This window comes from Seriola aureovittata, chromosome 2 (genome assembly GCF_021018895.1).
Source record: "Seriola aureovittata isolate HTS-2021-v1 ecotype China chromosome 2, ASM2101889v1, whole genome shotgun sequence".
In the NCBI taxonomy this organism is placed as follows: domain Eukaryota; kingdom Metazoa; phylum Chordata; class Actinopteri; order Carangiformes; family Carangidae; genus Seriola; species Seriola aureovittata.
In genome coordinates, this window is record NC_079365.1 from 24324658 (window position 1) to 24341298 (window position 16641).

Sequence of the window (16641 nt, forward strand, 5' to 3'; positions counted from 1 at the left end):
CTTGTAGGAAGAGTTGGGGGTCCAACAAATGCAAATATTAGCCTACATCCAATACTAAACTTTCTCTGGTACTGAGCTGAAAAAGAGGAGCTTGTATTTCATTGATAACCCAATGAAAAGGTGGCTGCAAATAGCAACAGATGACGTCGACGCCCACTACGTGATTGGCGAAGGTGACGCGCGGGCTGTTGCAACGTCAAACATCGTCCCCATGGTCGTGCCATGCGCACTGACGGTTGTTGTTGTTGAGCTGGTTGTTATGGCTGGACAAGGCCTCGGTCTAAACTGAGAGAGGACCCCCCCCTCCCTCCCGTACTACCCCGTCTCCGCTACGGGACACCCGCCACCCATGGAGGGCACGGACATGGACGTGGACGCGGAACTCATGCAGAAGTTCAGCTGCATGGGTACCACGGACAAGGACGTCCTCATTTCGGAGTTTCAGAGGCTGCTGGGCTTTCAGCTCAACCCAGCCGGCTGCGCCTTCTTCCTGGACATGACCAACTGGTGAGTGCGGGGATGCGAGGGCCTGTTGTGGGGGAGCAACATGACGCTAACTTAGCTGTTTAAGTAGCTGGTTAGCATGTGTTAAAATGCTAAAAAAACGAGCTTCACACAGAGGTTAGTTGGTGTTGTTTAAAGCCGAGAGGACACGGGAAATGATAGTTAACTCCTAATGATCGTCTCAGGGGCAAACGGAAGTGAAACGTTTAAGTTTGTCCAGATTGTGATCTGTAATAAGGTGAAATAACTGCAAAAGCAAAGAGCACGCTAGCTAACTATCTAGCAGGCTAATTTAAGAGTAGGGAACTCTCATCGTAGATTATCTGCCATATTACATAACAGTCTTCAGAGCCAGTTCAACCGTGCTCTCTGGGAAGACTCAACTCAAGCCAGTCACTTCACGTTAGTCTGATGACGTAACCAGTCGTGATCAACTGCTATTCCTGGCTTACAACAAGTGGTCTCGGTGTCCCTTATCAACTGATATCAAACTTTAAGTTGATCAGTAATCGAGAGGTTTGATCACATCTCATTTTAGGGGAGAACTCCACCCCAAAACAGAAACCACAGTTACTCAAGTTTCTTTTTGGAGTGTAATGTCATCATATTGGAAAGATGACATCATCAGGTGATGATGACTCGTTCTGATTTTTGTTTTGGTTGAATTCAGAGCTTAGAGCAATAAATGTCTAGTGTCGCAAGAATATTTTCTTCCTTTTTCTTGCACAGGATGGAGATTTCTGTCTAGACATCCTGATGCGTTTCGTCTCATGATCAGTTAGTGAGCAGATGAGCCTAAACAATTGGATGAAACTATGATTTGATATCAGCTTTACCAATTGTGGAAACATTACATCCAGTATTGAACCTATGACATGTCTGTTATTGCAATGCAAAATAAGCCTCCTGGGTATCTTTCAAAACCAAAACTTTTTTTAAAAGCATATATTCATCTAAATCCTGCTACCAGCTCTGAATTAGTAATGCCTCCAGTATATAATTAAAGCATCTATATATGATGTTATTAATGTTCTCCTTCCATTACTTTGGTGTGTACAACTGAGTGCTGCACTGTAAATGCCTTTGAGGACAGACTAACCTAAAATGTGGCCATTTAAAATTGCTATATACACCTTTATTTTCAGATTTGATTGGGCAGCACTTAATCCAATCTAGTTTGTTTGCTTGAAAATCAGGATATCTTGGCCTTGGATGCATCAGTGTTGTCTGTCAACCAACTTTATGAAGAACAATGCAAAATTGCTGGGGTACTGCTTGTAAATATCTGGCATCTGTTGAATGAAATAATGCCCCTGCTCTTATTCCCTCAAGAAAATGTTTAATTTCATAAAAATGTATTCATCATACCCGTAACTGTTTCCCATAGCCTGAGTTGACACATTTAAATTACTTGTTTTGTCCAACTAATTTTTCCAAAAACCAACAGTATTTTGTTTACTATCATAGAAATTTAACAATATTAATGATGATGATAATAAATAATCAAATTTGAGAAACTGGAACGTTGGAACATTTGAATGTCCATAAAAGTGATGTTTACAGCATATTGTCTCCAGTGTTTACTATCTGTTGAGCAGTTATTGAATTTTTCTCACGATGCCTTATTTGAAAAGAGACTCACAAAATATAACTTCACAATATGTGAATTCTATTTTACAATTTTTTGTGGATTCTCCTTTTAACTGTCAGTATAAGAAGAGTGGGCTGTCATATTTGATTAAGTAGTTAAGTAGTTTGTGAGGAAGCAGATCAGAAAGACTGTCCATCACCTGGAGAGACCAGGGTTCAGCCCCCTGACTCAGCAAGTATTGGTTTATATTGTAATGGCCAGGATTACTTGGGTAATCTCAACTCTTGATAACTTGCTTCTTTTTTTCTGTTCGAACAGGAACCTTCAGGCTGCTATTGGTGCATATTATGACTTCGAAAGTCCCAATGTCAACACGCCATCTATGTCCTTTGTTGAAGATGTGACAATTGGGGAAGGAGAGTCTGTTCCTCCAGATACACCATTCACAAAGACCTGGAGGATACAAAACACAGGTATGGAACATCTCGTTGATCTTTATGCAATATGTGCCGTGACACGGTCGTGGTGTTGAACTAGGTTTTGATTGAACCCAACCTTGTATGTTACAGGTGCAGAGTCGTGGCCGCCTGGAGTTTGTCTCAAGTACATTGGTGGGGATCAGTTTGGGCATGTAAACACAGTTATGGTGAAGTCCCTAGATCCCCAGGAAATATCAGATGTGAGTGTGCAGATGCGAAGTCCCACAACTCCTGGTATGTACCAGGGTCAGTGGAGGATGTGTACAGCCACTGGGTTATTCTATGGAGGTAGGAAAAAAGTGATTTATTTAATTTTGTTTTAATAATTAGGTGATTTATTAGGGCTGCAGGTTATTTTAATTACTCTATTAATCTATGAAGTTATTTGCTTCACATTTACAACTAACTTTCTTTGAGCCCAATGTGAAGTCCTTAAATTGCTTCTTTTGTCTGACCAACAAAAAAATATGCAATTCATCATCATATAACACAGAAAAAAATCTGCATATTTGTATCTTGTATGATTCATAAAGTCAGCCCATGTTTGTATGTGTTCCTTGTCTTCACAGATGTAATCTGGGTGATTCTTAGTGTAGAAGTTGGAGGTCTCCTTGGCGTGACCCAGCAGCTCTCCTCCTTCGAGACAGAATTCAACACCCAACCCCAACGGAATGTGCAGGGAGACTTCAACCCCTTTGCCTCGCCACAGAAGAACAAGCATGACGCCACCGACAACAGTTTCAGAGATCCTGGCGGGGCCTGGGAACGCACACAAGAGCCAATCCAGCAAGATCAAAATGGACTGTCTCATAATGCTGTTAATAGGGCGTCAAATGGTCTTCAAACTAATCTTTCTGTGGTGACTTACGGTCAGGTATGTATGCATCAAATTTAAGATTTTATACCCCACAAAATTAATCTCCACTTAAAACTGTACCACACGATTACATGGGACATCCTATGCACCATACTTCAATTACAAGACATACAAAAATATATGCATCCATTCACAGTATACATGCCCTGTGGCTGATGAGATACATCGTCTGCTTCCTTTAGGGGTGACCCCATATAATTGACTGATTGACTTTAAGGTTTTTAAATATTATCTGTTTGGCTTGGAGGAGATTTAGTCGAAAGTGCTTTGACAGTAAAACGTGATTCTTCCTTGTGCAGCCTTTTGTGAAAGCAAAGGGTGAATAGCGGTGCTCTGGCTCTTGAAGTTCACCACAAGAAGTGCCACATTTTAACACGTCATTTAAAATACAAAATATATGTTAATAATCTCAGACTGAGATATTTTTTTTAACAGTATTGTATACTATTGTGTGATATTTTGTGAAACACTATTGCTGGCTTGGTTCAATATATATCTAGTTTTTTTTATTTGTTAATTGTAATTATTTGACTAGTTGTAGCATAAAACAAGACTGATGTTTTAAGTTGCTGCTGGACCCTGGAAACTGTGATGTTCATCCCACAGCACAAAATGAAAGTGTTTGACAGAGCTGCTATTGTCACATTCTATTCATGTTTGCCTAGAACTGTAAAGTTTTGCCTGAGGGTGGTTCCTGCAGGAATTTCGTGGAGTCATTTAAATCAGAAGTGTTTTTCCCTTTTTGATCATGAATGTGCTCAGCTAGTTTAATGGCAATCTGCCTTTGACATAATGAGATATGTTGTGCGCAAAATTAAAATTTTGGCCTGAGGGTTGCTTTGAGTATAAGGGGGTTTGATTCTTTAAAGAGCATAAATGTGCTTAGTCAGTTTCATTGTAGTCTGTCCATTAGATTTTGATATTTCTTGTCAATAACTAGAGATTTTGGCCCAAAGGAACTGGAATTGGTCAACCTTTAATAACTTCAAATATCCATTCACGTTTAATGCCAAATTAATATAAATCTGCTCAAGTGTTGGTCAAGGAAAGTTCAAGGGGTCAACAACATGATTAGGGGATTGTTTATATCCATACCAATTAATTTCTCTGAAGTTTGTTTGGAAGCTATGCAGTTGGAGGAGTTTCTGAGATAAAGTTGCCGTCTTAAAATTGTATTGTAACAAGGTGCAACTGAAGGAAAAGCGCTTGGAACAGAGATGAGGAACTCTAATGATAGAATCAATTTCAGTTTGACTGTAGAGTACAGCATATTGCACAATGTGTAACCACCTGGCTTCCGGTAATAAGGGAGCGAGTACTTTCTCTTTAATCTTTATTCTCCTGTAATAAATACGATAGTTGGTTAGTAAGGTTTTAGCAATGCTAGTGATGTACCTGTAAGTCTCTTCATTTGGCCGAGAGTGAAATATCTGGACAGAAAGAAATGGGATGGCATGTCGGCCATGGTCTCCCAGAGAATGAATTTTAATCTTAATGTCAATCTTATCATCCAGGGGCAATTTCCACTTGTCTAACAATTCTGTAGTGAATAGCATGGCTCCAGAACGAATCAAATTCCTCACCTTCAAGTCAACCTCAGCTACACTTTGTGATTACTGCTGATATGCTATGTTGCCAGCATACTTAACATTACTTTCTAAATGATAGCATGTTAGTAATTAATAAGATAGGTTCACAGTTTTTTTTAAGTCTGTCTTAAAACAATAGCGAGTGATTAGGGAAAACATCCACTGTCCTAATTCTGTGTAAGAATACCAATCAAATTGTGTCTGAAGCCAGTGTGAGGCTTCAGCTGTCTGAGTTAGACAAATCAAGTGGGAATCTTAGTTGTTAGTGTGTTCTTTGTACAAGATTCCCCATTGTGTTGCTGTCCTGCAGCCCTCGCTCAGTAAGGAAAGACTGTCTGGGGAAATACAAAGGGGGATTTCATGATAAAACACAATAAGATAAGATATCCAGTTGATCTGATTAACTCAGAGCTGAAGCCTCATTAACATTAAAGCACTAGGAAATCTCTCAATGGCCAGTATGAACAGGAGGAACAGTTACAACAAGCTAATCCTGTTTCAATGTTAATGCACCTCGCTATTGTTGTAAGACAGACTCCGAAACTTGTGAACCTACCCTTAAAGATTCCCAAAATGTTCTCATTGTAAAGAGGATAGACAATTTCCACTGAGGTAACAAAAGTGCCTTTTCCTTGACACCATTTTTTTTTTTGAGAGCTAAGAAAAGCAAAGTCATCTCTTAATTTCTTGTTCATTTACCAGTTGTGTAATTATCATTTCAGCCAAATTATGCTGCTAGTGTGGCTATAGACTTGAAGCCTTGTTAAAATAATATCAGAGATGACATGTGATGTGACCACCACGTGAGTATTGCTACTATTCAGCTGTGCATTTCTTATATTGTTGATTCATTGTGACATGCATCAGAAAAACTCTGGCCATAGCTTTTTTAAACAAAAGTTCTGACCTCTGTTGAGGAAAAGTCCTTCATCACTGCACCTTCTTGTCAGTGTAACAACTCATTAACTCAGTTGAATCACCTGAATCTCTTAGGTGGGGCCACATTGTTGTTACATTACACAGTAGTGACATCTCACTCGCCTGTCCTGGGTGGTAAAACTGGACCGTTGAGAACCACTTGTCAGGGCAGTCTGGGCATTTAAATAAATCATTAATTCAAAAGGACATTGACTGAGCTGCTTCCTACAAGTACCACTGCTACTGCCCTGAACCTGATGATGACAGCAGATAGCGGCACAGCTCTTACATACATACACACCCTGAAATTTTTCACAGGCATCTACTGTGTTGTAATAAAAACATTTCAGCTATAGACTAATACCTGTTCCCTCGTTTTTCTTTCTAGGGTATTCACGGACCCTATCCATTTGGACAGAGCTAGAATGACAAAGACCCCCCCATGGTGGATGATGAGCTGAACACCCTGGGAGTCGTTAAATGTAGAGGAGTTGGAGGGGGGGGAGGAACAGTTGTTTTATACTGACTCATGACGACCCTCTCCCCAACCCATGGCCCTTTCCACAGAAACACAAATTACAGTGAAGTGACGGATTACATCTGCTACAGTGAAACATCCCACCTGACATCAACACCCGGATTCGCATGTGTGAATGCTTCATTTACGAGTGCTATAAACCCTTAAAAATAGATACACACAACTATTTTTATTTCCACTGTAAAACACAACTAATTAAAGGGAAAATCAACCCTAAACAATCTACATACAGTTTGGTATTCCCATGGGCAAGTGTTCTCTTCAGGGTTCCTACACAGATCTGAAAATTGTTGGAGCACAGTACAAAACTTAATAGTGATCATAGATAATTTTGAGGCCTTAAAAAAGGACACAGAAGAAATGTGGGATGTATGTTTTATATGGAAAAAAAGTGTAATCTTGTATTCCTCACACCAAATAATTTCTATTAGAAGTGTGTGGAGTATTTCCAAACTCCTCTAAATGACAGCCTTACACTGGTTTCACACACAAATCTGGTGAATAGTGTGGGATGTTAAGCAATCAGCAAGACCTCCTGTACCAGCTACTTGGTCACAGATAAATACAGCAGTTCACAAAAGACCACTACAGAATTGTTTTAGATCTTGGATAAGTCGTCGTGCTTTTGCTGCATTCCCATACAGTATATACATCTTGCAAGCAATCACAACATCTACCAGTATCAAGTCAGAAGAATCAGAGCTGTCAGAAAAGTCTGAATCTTCCAGTCGTTATTACGAATTAGATGTTGACTTGAGCGCTATTTACAAGTTTGAAATCATGGTTGGTATTAACAGGTCTGTTGAGTTTTGGTGTCTGGAGGAGTTATTGCTGAAATTTTTCTTTTACGATTTCAGGTCCAACAATCTGATATACATGGATTACTGGATTTATTTTATTCAGTCTCACAAAGGTTCAAACAACTTGTGATCTAGTCCAAAAAAGCCGACTGGTGTTCACCCTTTCAGACTTGAACCTTGGTTGCTGACCCAGATCACATGGCACTGATGCACGTGTTTGCTGCAGCCTATAAGAGGAATTTTTTTAATTACACTTAAGCGTTTGTCACTCTACATATATCACTATTTGCCCTTTTTGAGAAAAACTGGCTGTCACACCCAAAAACAACACTCTAAATAGTTCCAGTGTGTCCTGTGATACTTCCACAACATTTATTTCATAAAACAACTTTACATGAAAGAGCCCATCTCTGTGTGATTTAAGTAAAACATAATTCCATACCAGTCATAGCTGAAAGAAGCCTTAGTGTTCTTCTTTAGTGTATTAAAGACGAGGGTAAATTCCTTAAATATTTGCAAAAGAAATATGGATGATCCCTGTGTAGGAACCCCATCTCTCCCAAAGATAAAGTCCAGAGAACCAAGACACTAATCTGTGCTGTCATAAAATGACACAGTCTGCTGGTGCTTGATTCAGACTGCATGGGACAATGTGTGTGTGTGTTTGTTTTTTTGTTTTTTTAGGGTGGGTTTTCGCTTTAATTAGATGCTGAAGCGCAGAAGGATGCAAGTGAGTTTGAGCCAGTGAGGTGTGAGGAAGGGTTGAAAAAGCCATCTAAATCTATTTTGCCTGGTGAGTGACTGTAGTTTTTGAGTCCATGTCTACAGTATGTGTACTAGATATATATATGTATGTGTGTGCGTGTGCGTGCGTGCGTGCGGCTGTGCATGTATGTTAATGGTTTCTTTTTGGATTTAACTGACATAACAATGGTGTATACTACTTGGGGAAAGGATGACGTGTCTATTCACACACACATCAATACTGAGAGAGCTTTACTAGGTGTGTACCTCTGAAGTATTGTTGAGCAATTCTGCACCGTTTGGTTGAACTGACTCACTAATTGCCCTGATGTTATTTATTTGCTGTCATATTGTGCATTGCAGATGCAAAAAGTCCCATTTACAGCCAGCAGGTGGTGCTAAAAATCAAATGACCAACTTAAACTTGCCTTGATATACTGAGTACATTGTGAAGAAGAGGCGACGAGTTGTAGTTGGATGGTAGCAAGTCAATTTGAATATGAAAATTAATGGTTTGCATCAGCATTATTAGCACTGATGTTCTGTTACTGCTATTTGCACAACACTGTCCACCACTGCTAATGACAAAAAGTAGTGATTTTTGACCTATTGTGTGGATTCTTTTTCCAGTAAGTTTCATTGGTTTGTTTTGCTAATCTTCTCGACCCAAAATGCCTATGTTCTTCAGAGCTTTAAGTTTTGTTATTAAACATCACTTTCATCGCTGCACCAGTGTCTGATCTTCAAATAATACCGATTGAATTTAGGTTTTGCATATCTGCAAATGAGTTTGTCTGTTGTCACACCTGAGTTTTTACTTAAGTTTTGTTATGTTCATTATGTCAGACAATGGATTTGATTATGTATTTTGGCTTAAAAATAAAATGGAAAAGGTTTGTTGATAGAACTCCGTGATAGTGTTACAGTTTTTTCTAAGGTGGTATTTCATTCAAACTGAATTAATTGTAGTTTTTTATAGTTATATTTATAAGTTATCAGACATCCCAGTTCTAATTATGAACGTCTACATGTTATTTTTTTACATTTAGAGTTCATTGCCTCTATGCTCATGTGTACCTGTTTGTAAAATTCACCAGCATTCTGTTGTAGCGGTTTTGTATTTGTGCTGAGTCAGCTGAAAGTTCTCCCAAACAGTATACACTGTTCTGCATTGCTTCTTTCAGTCACGTCAGTCTTTTTTTTTCTGTGTGCGTGTGTGTGCATGTGTGTGTGTGTGCGTGTGTGTGTGTGTGTGTGTGTGTGTGTGTGCGTGCGTGCGTGCGTGTGTGTGCGTGTGTGTGTGCGTGTGTGTGTGTGCGTGCTTCCTTCTTGTGAGCTTGCTTGTGTGTGTTTGTGTGTGTGTGTGAGAGGTGTTGAGAAATCTAAATATTGCTGGATTCATTCTTTAGTTTTAGTTTGTGACTATGTATGGACTTGAGATGGGTGGCATGGTGAGTGGATGAGATGAAAGTTTACATAGTCCTAAAATAGCACATTTATCTGAAGAGAAATTGTCAAAATAAAGCTTTTTTTTCTCCCTGTATCTATAATTAAGCATTTGTATGATTAAATTAACACTGAAACAATGAATAAGTTGTCTTTTTTTAATGAGGGCAAATACCGGCTTTGTATTTTACCTGTTTTGCCCCTTAAATTTTAAATTATACCAGATTCTCCCCGTATCATCGAATTATAAAGCTGCAGTGTCAGCAGTCGGGTCCGCACCCATGGTTTCAATCAGTCCTGTGCCACCTGTCAGAAAGAACAGCCACAATTTCAACCTGCAGGTTTAGACATGCTGTGTGGGCCATCTGCTATTTGATGGTTTGGCATGAAGATGAGCACAGATATCTAAACTTTTCCTCAAGCGCCAGCAGCAGGCTGATATTTCTGGCTTTTAGTGCAATTTCTTGACAGATCTGAGATGGACTGTTGAGACATCTGGTACAGATATTCATGGCGCCCAGGAATCCTACCGGCCTTGGTGATCCCTGTCCTTCTTCCATCAGCAGGTCAAAGCTTTCACTTATTCTGTGAAAAATTCTCATGATCTATTTGATTTACTGACACAAACTTTGGTACAGCGATGCAGATGATGATTTTTTTTTTTGTGGATTGTCTTAACAAAAGACTAATGGATTTCCATGTAATTTCTTATAGATATCCATGGTGCCCAGGTAATGTAGGCCTATACTTGTGATTTTGGTGAACCATTAGTGATTTCTCCAGCACACCGTGAAGTTGATGTTTTTGGTTTTGAGTTAAATAACCTGTGACTGTATATATAGTAGGTGGCATTTAATGTAAATCAGGTAGTATAAGAGCCATTCGATTATTTTCTGACTCTTTCTCTTTCCTTCTGAGAAAGATTTGTTTATTTTGAGACTAAACAATGAGGAACACAGTTCTACGACTACACTTTTAATAAATGCGGCAGATCTTTCATCTTTCCATCAGCTAGTGTCACTGTGGGGCTATATGAGCTAAATGCTAACGTCACAGGCCACAATTCACATAATGCTAACATATTAATGTATAGGAAGTACAGTGTTTACCATGTTCACCACCAATTAGCACTAAACACAAAACTGCTGCAGAGGATGATGGGAATGGGATTTAGTCATAAACTAAGCCATTAAATAACCTGATGAGAAAAGTTAACCAAAATTGTTATAATTCATCCTGAGGGGGATGTGAAAATGAGCACCAAATATCAAAGCAATCTTTCAATGAGAAATAGTCAAAAGTCAAGACATTTCACCAAAAACCACAAATGTGTGCCTCATGGTTGTGCTGGAGGAAAATTCAGGGGAACACCATAGTCGATAGGATTCACCCTCTGGGGACCATGAATGATTGTACACACTTTCAGGACAATCCTTCCAGTAGTTGTAGAGATATTGCAGTCTAGACCAAAGCGGTGGACCGACAGACCTACATTGCCATCCACAGAGCCATGCCGCCAGTAATCACATTATAAGATAATTAATGAATATAACATCTACGTATTCATTTACAATGGTTCGTGATAATCTCCGTTACAGTTCTTGGCTGATGGAGGAAAGAACTGTTACCTTTTTACTGGTACTCAGACTTCCTTGATACCATCCATACAAACAGTATCAGATATCAGTCGATCATACCGGTACAACCCGGAGGATACACAAACATTTCAACAGAAGTGTCAGCAATCAAGGAAGTACATGCCAAAATATTCAAGTTCCTCTGAATTTGTTACCTTTATGATCGCTATTTGATCTTTCTGCGGAACACTCATGTCTCATATGTCACAAGCTCCTGCAGGCCTTTTGCCACTGATAAAAATGAATGAAGAAATATTCATATTGACGTTATTTGCTGACCCTTTTAACCTTTTAAATTCAGGGATGAGCCTCAGGGTGCATACTGTAATACAGGTTTACTGTATTTGTGTGTGTGTGTGGGTGGGTGTGATGTCTGTGACCATGCGACCATGCAAACAGAAAGCAGTGAAGCGGGGCGTCGTGTGGCGTAGTGGTCTAAGCAGGCGCCCCATGTGTAGAGGCTACAGTCCTCGCTGCAGCTGGCCCCGGTTCGAGTCCCGCATCGGACGGCCTTTACTGCATGTCATTCCCCCTCTCTGCCTCCTCATTTCCTGTCTCTCTCCACTATCCTGTCCAATAAAGGCGCAAAAGCCCAAAAACATATACTTTAAAAAAAAAAAAAAAAAAAAAAAAAAAAAAGAAAGCAGTGAAGCGATTACTTGTATGGGGCTTGTGCAGACTTTGTGTGGCAGGGTAACTGACTAAAATATCTAATGAAGATGTAGTTACTACAAGACAATGTGGGAAATGCTTGAAGCAAACTGAAATGTCTCATTTAAAAATCTGTTCCTCTGATCCTTATCAGTCAACATTCAAATATGTCTCTTCATACTGTCTGGCCCCCGGCACCAAATAGGCACTGTACACGGATCACGACACAGCGGTGATATTAGATTTTTCTCCCTCAAAATCAACCACTAAAGATCAAATATATATAGAATACTCACATTTACTCATTCAATATAATAGAAAAACTGTACAGTGTGTCTGAGGGGTCAAGTAGTACAGTCAGAGTAGGAGACAGGAAGCAGACGTGTGTTTTCATACACCATCTGGTTGATAGAGTTCCTACTGCCTTGGAGATATCACTGTGATTAGATTAAGGATTTTATTTGTCCTGGTGGGAAATGTAGGCATCATAAACTAGGAGCAACGTCAGCCAAATGTTTTGTAATGGGATGGCTCAGAGCATTGCGAGCACAACGGAAGATCAATGACAGATTTACTCAAGTTAAAGATGAGACACTGCAGTGAAAACGATACCGCATAACAAGCACATTGTTAGTGGTCATTATAAAACAGTCATTCACAGATTTTAAGTGTTGTAGCCTGTCCTGTTTTATAAACTCAATGAAGATCACAAGTTTTTATCTGTCGAGTATTAACTGTAGTGATGTTTATCCATCAGAGAGGAAGTATAAAATCCCACAAGATAAAAAAAATACTCAACTAAAGTAATTAACGTAGCTCAGACATTACAATAAAAGATGCACTAACCAATATTTTCACAATAACAATGACATGCCACATAAAAGTGTGATGAACCCACAGAAAATAATGACCAGTCTGACCCACAACTTTACCATTTTGGTTCACTTGCACCAAACTGCAGACAGATGAAGTTAGTGACTAGCTGGAGAATTTAGCTGCTAAAGAGACAGATATTTATATCAGGAGTTAGAAGAGACCAAAACAGAGCTAAAAGAAGAGTAAATATTGGACTTAGATTCATCAGGTGGGCAGAGGCATGGCTCCAAATGAATGTTAATGTTGCTCTTTGTCTGCTGGCCGTGTAAATAGGCAGCTGTTTGCTAACAAGTTCAGCATAGCGACTTCATACTTGAGTCAAGATGCATGTGTTGTTAATGCATTGCACATGATCAGGGGCCTGTGTTTCTGTCTTCTTGGAAAAGTAAATGTGAAATGTTAAACATGTTTGACAGTTTTTCTTTAACTCACCAGTTAGTGAGTGAAAGCAACTTTTAGCACCTGAAACTAATCTCCTAATATCCAATATCCCCGACTATTTTCAGTCCCAAGATCAGTGAAGAAGCTGCTCACATGTAGTAAGCAGTGAGTGTACCGGGTGTCTTAATGCAATGTCTCAAAATATAGAGGCAGCTCCAGACAGAGTTTATTTTGGATCGGATCCAAATAACATCAGAAACCTGTTCTGTAATCTTTGCCTTAAAGCCCCCCCCAAAAGGTGTGAACTCTGTTCTGCCTGTTTCACCATCTACAAAATGATGAGCACTTACTTCCATATGGGAAAACCCTGTGAAGTCCTGCATGAACATGACACCTGCAAAGACAGTTTAAAGTGGAATAAAAATATAAAAGCGCTCCCTCCCTTCTGTCCATCAAGTGCTGGTGGATACAGATGCGTGTTGGGTTGCATGGGCTAAGACAACTCTGAAGTTAGTGCATTACTCTCTGAAGTGGCCTTCTGTATTTTGAGGTGAGGTGGACCAGCTCTAACTTTGACTCCAGATATCCTTTCACTAATCAATAAACCTACTTCAGCATGATGTTTTTTTGTTTTGCATGTTATCAGTTTAATGCAGGATGCTACTGCAAATCTCCATGTGGATTAGGCTGTTGGTCAAAAGGGCAGCAGAGGTATCTTTCATCAGCGCTTCTGGCATTGAGAGTCTGGCAACAAAACAGAAGAGACTGTGCTTTCTGGATGTTTCTATTCCTGCGTGCAGCACCAGCCTCACACCACCTACTGGTTCAGTTGCTTCAGGATTGTTTTGCTGACACAGTGCTCTGCTTTGGTGACGTGCAAAGTTTCGATTCAGTAAAAGCTTGACTGCTGTGTAAAGAAATGGAAAAAGAGACAAGCTTGAAGAAATGTAATTTAACAACCTAACAGAGTGAACATGATTTGAAGCTTACCTACCTCACCTTTTACTCATGTTTAAAAGAATACCATTGCAATGGAAAATATAAACCAACCCAATAAGATAAAACTGCATAAAGAATTGAATTTGACTGTGTTGGCACTGTCAATCAAACAAACCTGATTAACATTTTCAATAGCAGAATATGACGCACATCTCCAGCTGCAGTAATTGTAATGGCTTTAGTGTTGCACCATATTCCACCAAACACAGCCATATACAATGTGTAATAACCATAATATAACCCACTGCAAAATCTAAGCTTTAAATGTAGCAAATATAAAGTGAAAATTAGTCATAGGAGTTAATCAAGGAAGAAAACATCAATACTTCAACACATGACAGACGTCACTGTACATTACAGCCATGAGTGAACATGGATGTCAGAAGACTAAAACGATTGATAGGCACTATTTGTTTTTAGGCTGATTCTTTTTTACTTTTCTTATTGATATAATAAAAGTGTCTATAATTGTATTATACATATATATATATATATATATATATATATATATATATATATATTTTTTTTTTATAAAGCAATGGATTATAGTTGTATATGAAATGTGTCACAACCAACAGAGAATTATCACTTGGCTGTGCAGTTCCCATCAGCTCTATGGAGATTTTTAGCCTCATTGTTTTAGTTTTATAGCCCACAAATGTGTTATTGTGGTTCTCTCTCACTGCTCTCATCAAGCTCTAAAAGTCCACTGTGCACACTACCTGCCCAGCACCAAAAGGTTGACAGACTGGCCTGTGAATATAATGGACCATTTAGCAGCTAAAGAGTCAGATATTTTTCTCAGGAGTTGGTGGAGACCAAAATAGAGCTAAAGGGAGACTTAATACTGGAGTAATTGTACATTCAATGGGAAACTCAGCATAAAAAGCCAGAAACACAACTCTACAGGAATGCTAATATGGCTGTATATTCGCTGTCCACCATCTCACTTCTATGTTGGCTCTTCTGCTAGTATTGGTATTGACCAAGCTTCACCCATGTGCAGGTCAAAAACACAAAAAAAGTCTTGGATTAAAACTTTCTGCCAATTCATTTCATGTCCGTTCCTTCTCAGCTTGAGCTTCTATGCCTCTTCAGTGCTTCATTACATAACATCCCACACCATCTTTTGCCCTCGCATCTGTTGGTTTTCGTACATCTGCAGGATCAGACATGCCTCTGCAGCGCTAACTGTTTTACAAGCAGAATAATACTTTGGCACGCTGCCCGGCTGATCATGGGAAATGGACCGTAACCTGACCTAATAACTGTCCTTGTGAGGATTAACAGCAGTTGAATGCATAGCTGTTGACAAACCTCTCTCTGTTTCCAAGATGAAGTAATTTAATATGGCGCCATTACTCACTGTTACACTGTTGAAGTGTTTTTAGTTGCACTCAACAAATTAGGCCTTTATTGTGAAGTGTGCCTCACATGTGGTAGTACAAGTAGGTTGTATTATATTTTTCCAAACTTTTCAAAAGAGCTGTTGTAAAATAAGAGAAGGTACCTCACCTCATAATCAGATAATATGACACTTATTCACTAAAGATGACACTGAGGCCAACTACTGGTGTTTATTGACTTTGCTAAGACACCTCAGGTGGATCACTGACATCTGCTTACGGTGGGGACACCTGCGCAATCATTACTCATATCAAGATCACAGTGTCACAATTGTGACTTCTTATTTGAATTCCACTCTGTTAGCTTCCTTTAGTGCATCGTCTTTCAACCATGAGAATCTTGTTCTGGAGCCAATGAAAAGGTCAAACACTAGTTGAAGAAACTGCCATGCAAATTTTGCTCACGGAGTGGATGTGGGTAAAGCCAAAAGCAAACAGACGTTTTCTCGTCATAGATATCTGCAATTATTTTTTATATATATGAGCAAACACATTTAAGATATTACAGTATATTCAGTTTTAATAACAAGCCAATTAAATAGTGTACCATGTCCTATATTTTCAGCTTGAATGTGTATACATGCTACACAAACATATGCGTCCACCATACTCTCCACTCATTCTGTATGTATGAAACACTCACATGCATTCATGCATAAGCACGCACGCAGGTACACACATTCATATCCAATTTCATGCCGAATTGTCCAATGAAAGGAGCTGGTCGTCGCTCACGGTTTGATTTGGTGTGTCTACAAACACTCAGCTCCTAAGAAGTCTTGACGCAGTTTGTGCACACCCTCTCTGTATCTCACAATTAGTCCATTCACATTGTGGCGAACCATATCAAACTCACAGCGCCTGCATAGGAAATGGAAGAATAGAAAACAAGTCCTGAACCTGAAAAAGAAAAAGAAACTTTAAGCTTTAGTGCGTGCTATCAGAAGACTGGCCATTTAGCAACTTACATGGTGAATTAATAGCGAGATTAGAGGGGAAAGATTAGATAAACAGTCGTCTTAGAGTACCTTTATTGTTGTGGGTGACCACCGTTTTGCTAATTTTCTTTCAAAGCCTTTTCACAAACACCTGTTATTTCTTTGCTTTTGACAGAGGCACATTGTTCAAACAGGCTTAAATTACGTAATGCCCCCCCCCCCCCCCCCCCCCCCCCCCCAAAGGAAACAGTTTTTTTAACTACAATG

At 39.4% G+C, this 16641-nt stretch overlaps 1 protein-coding gene across 1 annotated transcript; it reads left to right on the forward strand.

Moving 5' to 3' along the window:
- The first annotated feature begins 214 nt into the window (after positions 1-214).
- ilrun (inflammation and lipid regulator with UBA-like and NBR1-like domains) lies at positions 215-8947 on the forward strand. Its single transcript, XM_056396737.1, has 5 exons — positions 215-507; positions 2414-2568; positions 2665-2862; positions 3144-3448; positions 6347-8947. The coding sequence occupies exons 1-5, from the start codon at positions 350-352 to the stop codon at positions 6380-6382; spliced, it is 852 nt and encodes a 283-aa protein (XP_056252712.1). The 5' UTR covers positions 215-349; the 3' UTR covers positions 6383-8947.
- The last annotated feature ends 7694 nt before the right edge of the window (positions 8948-16641 follow it).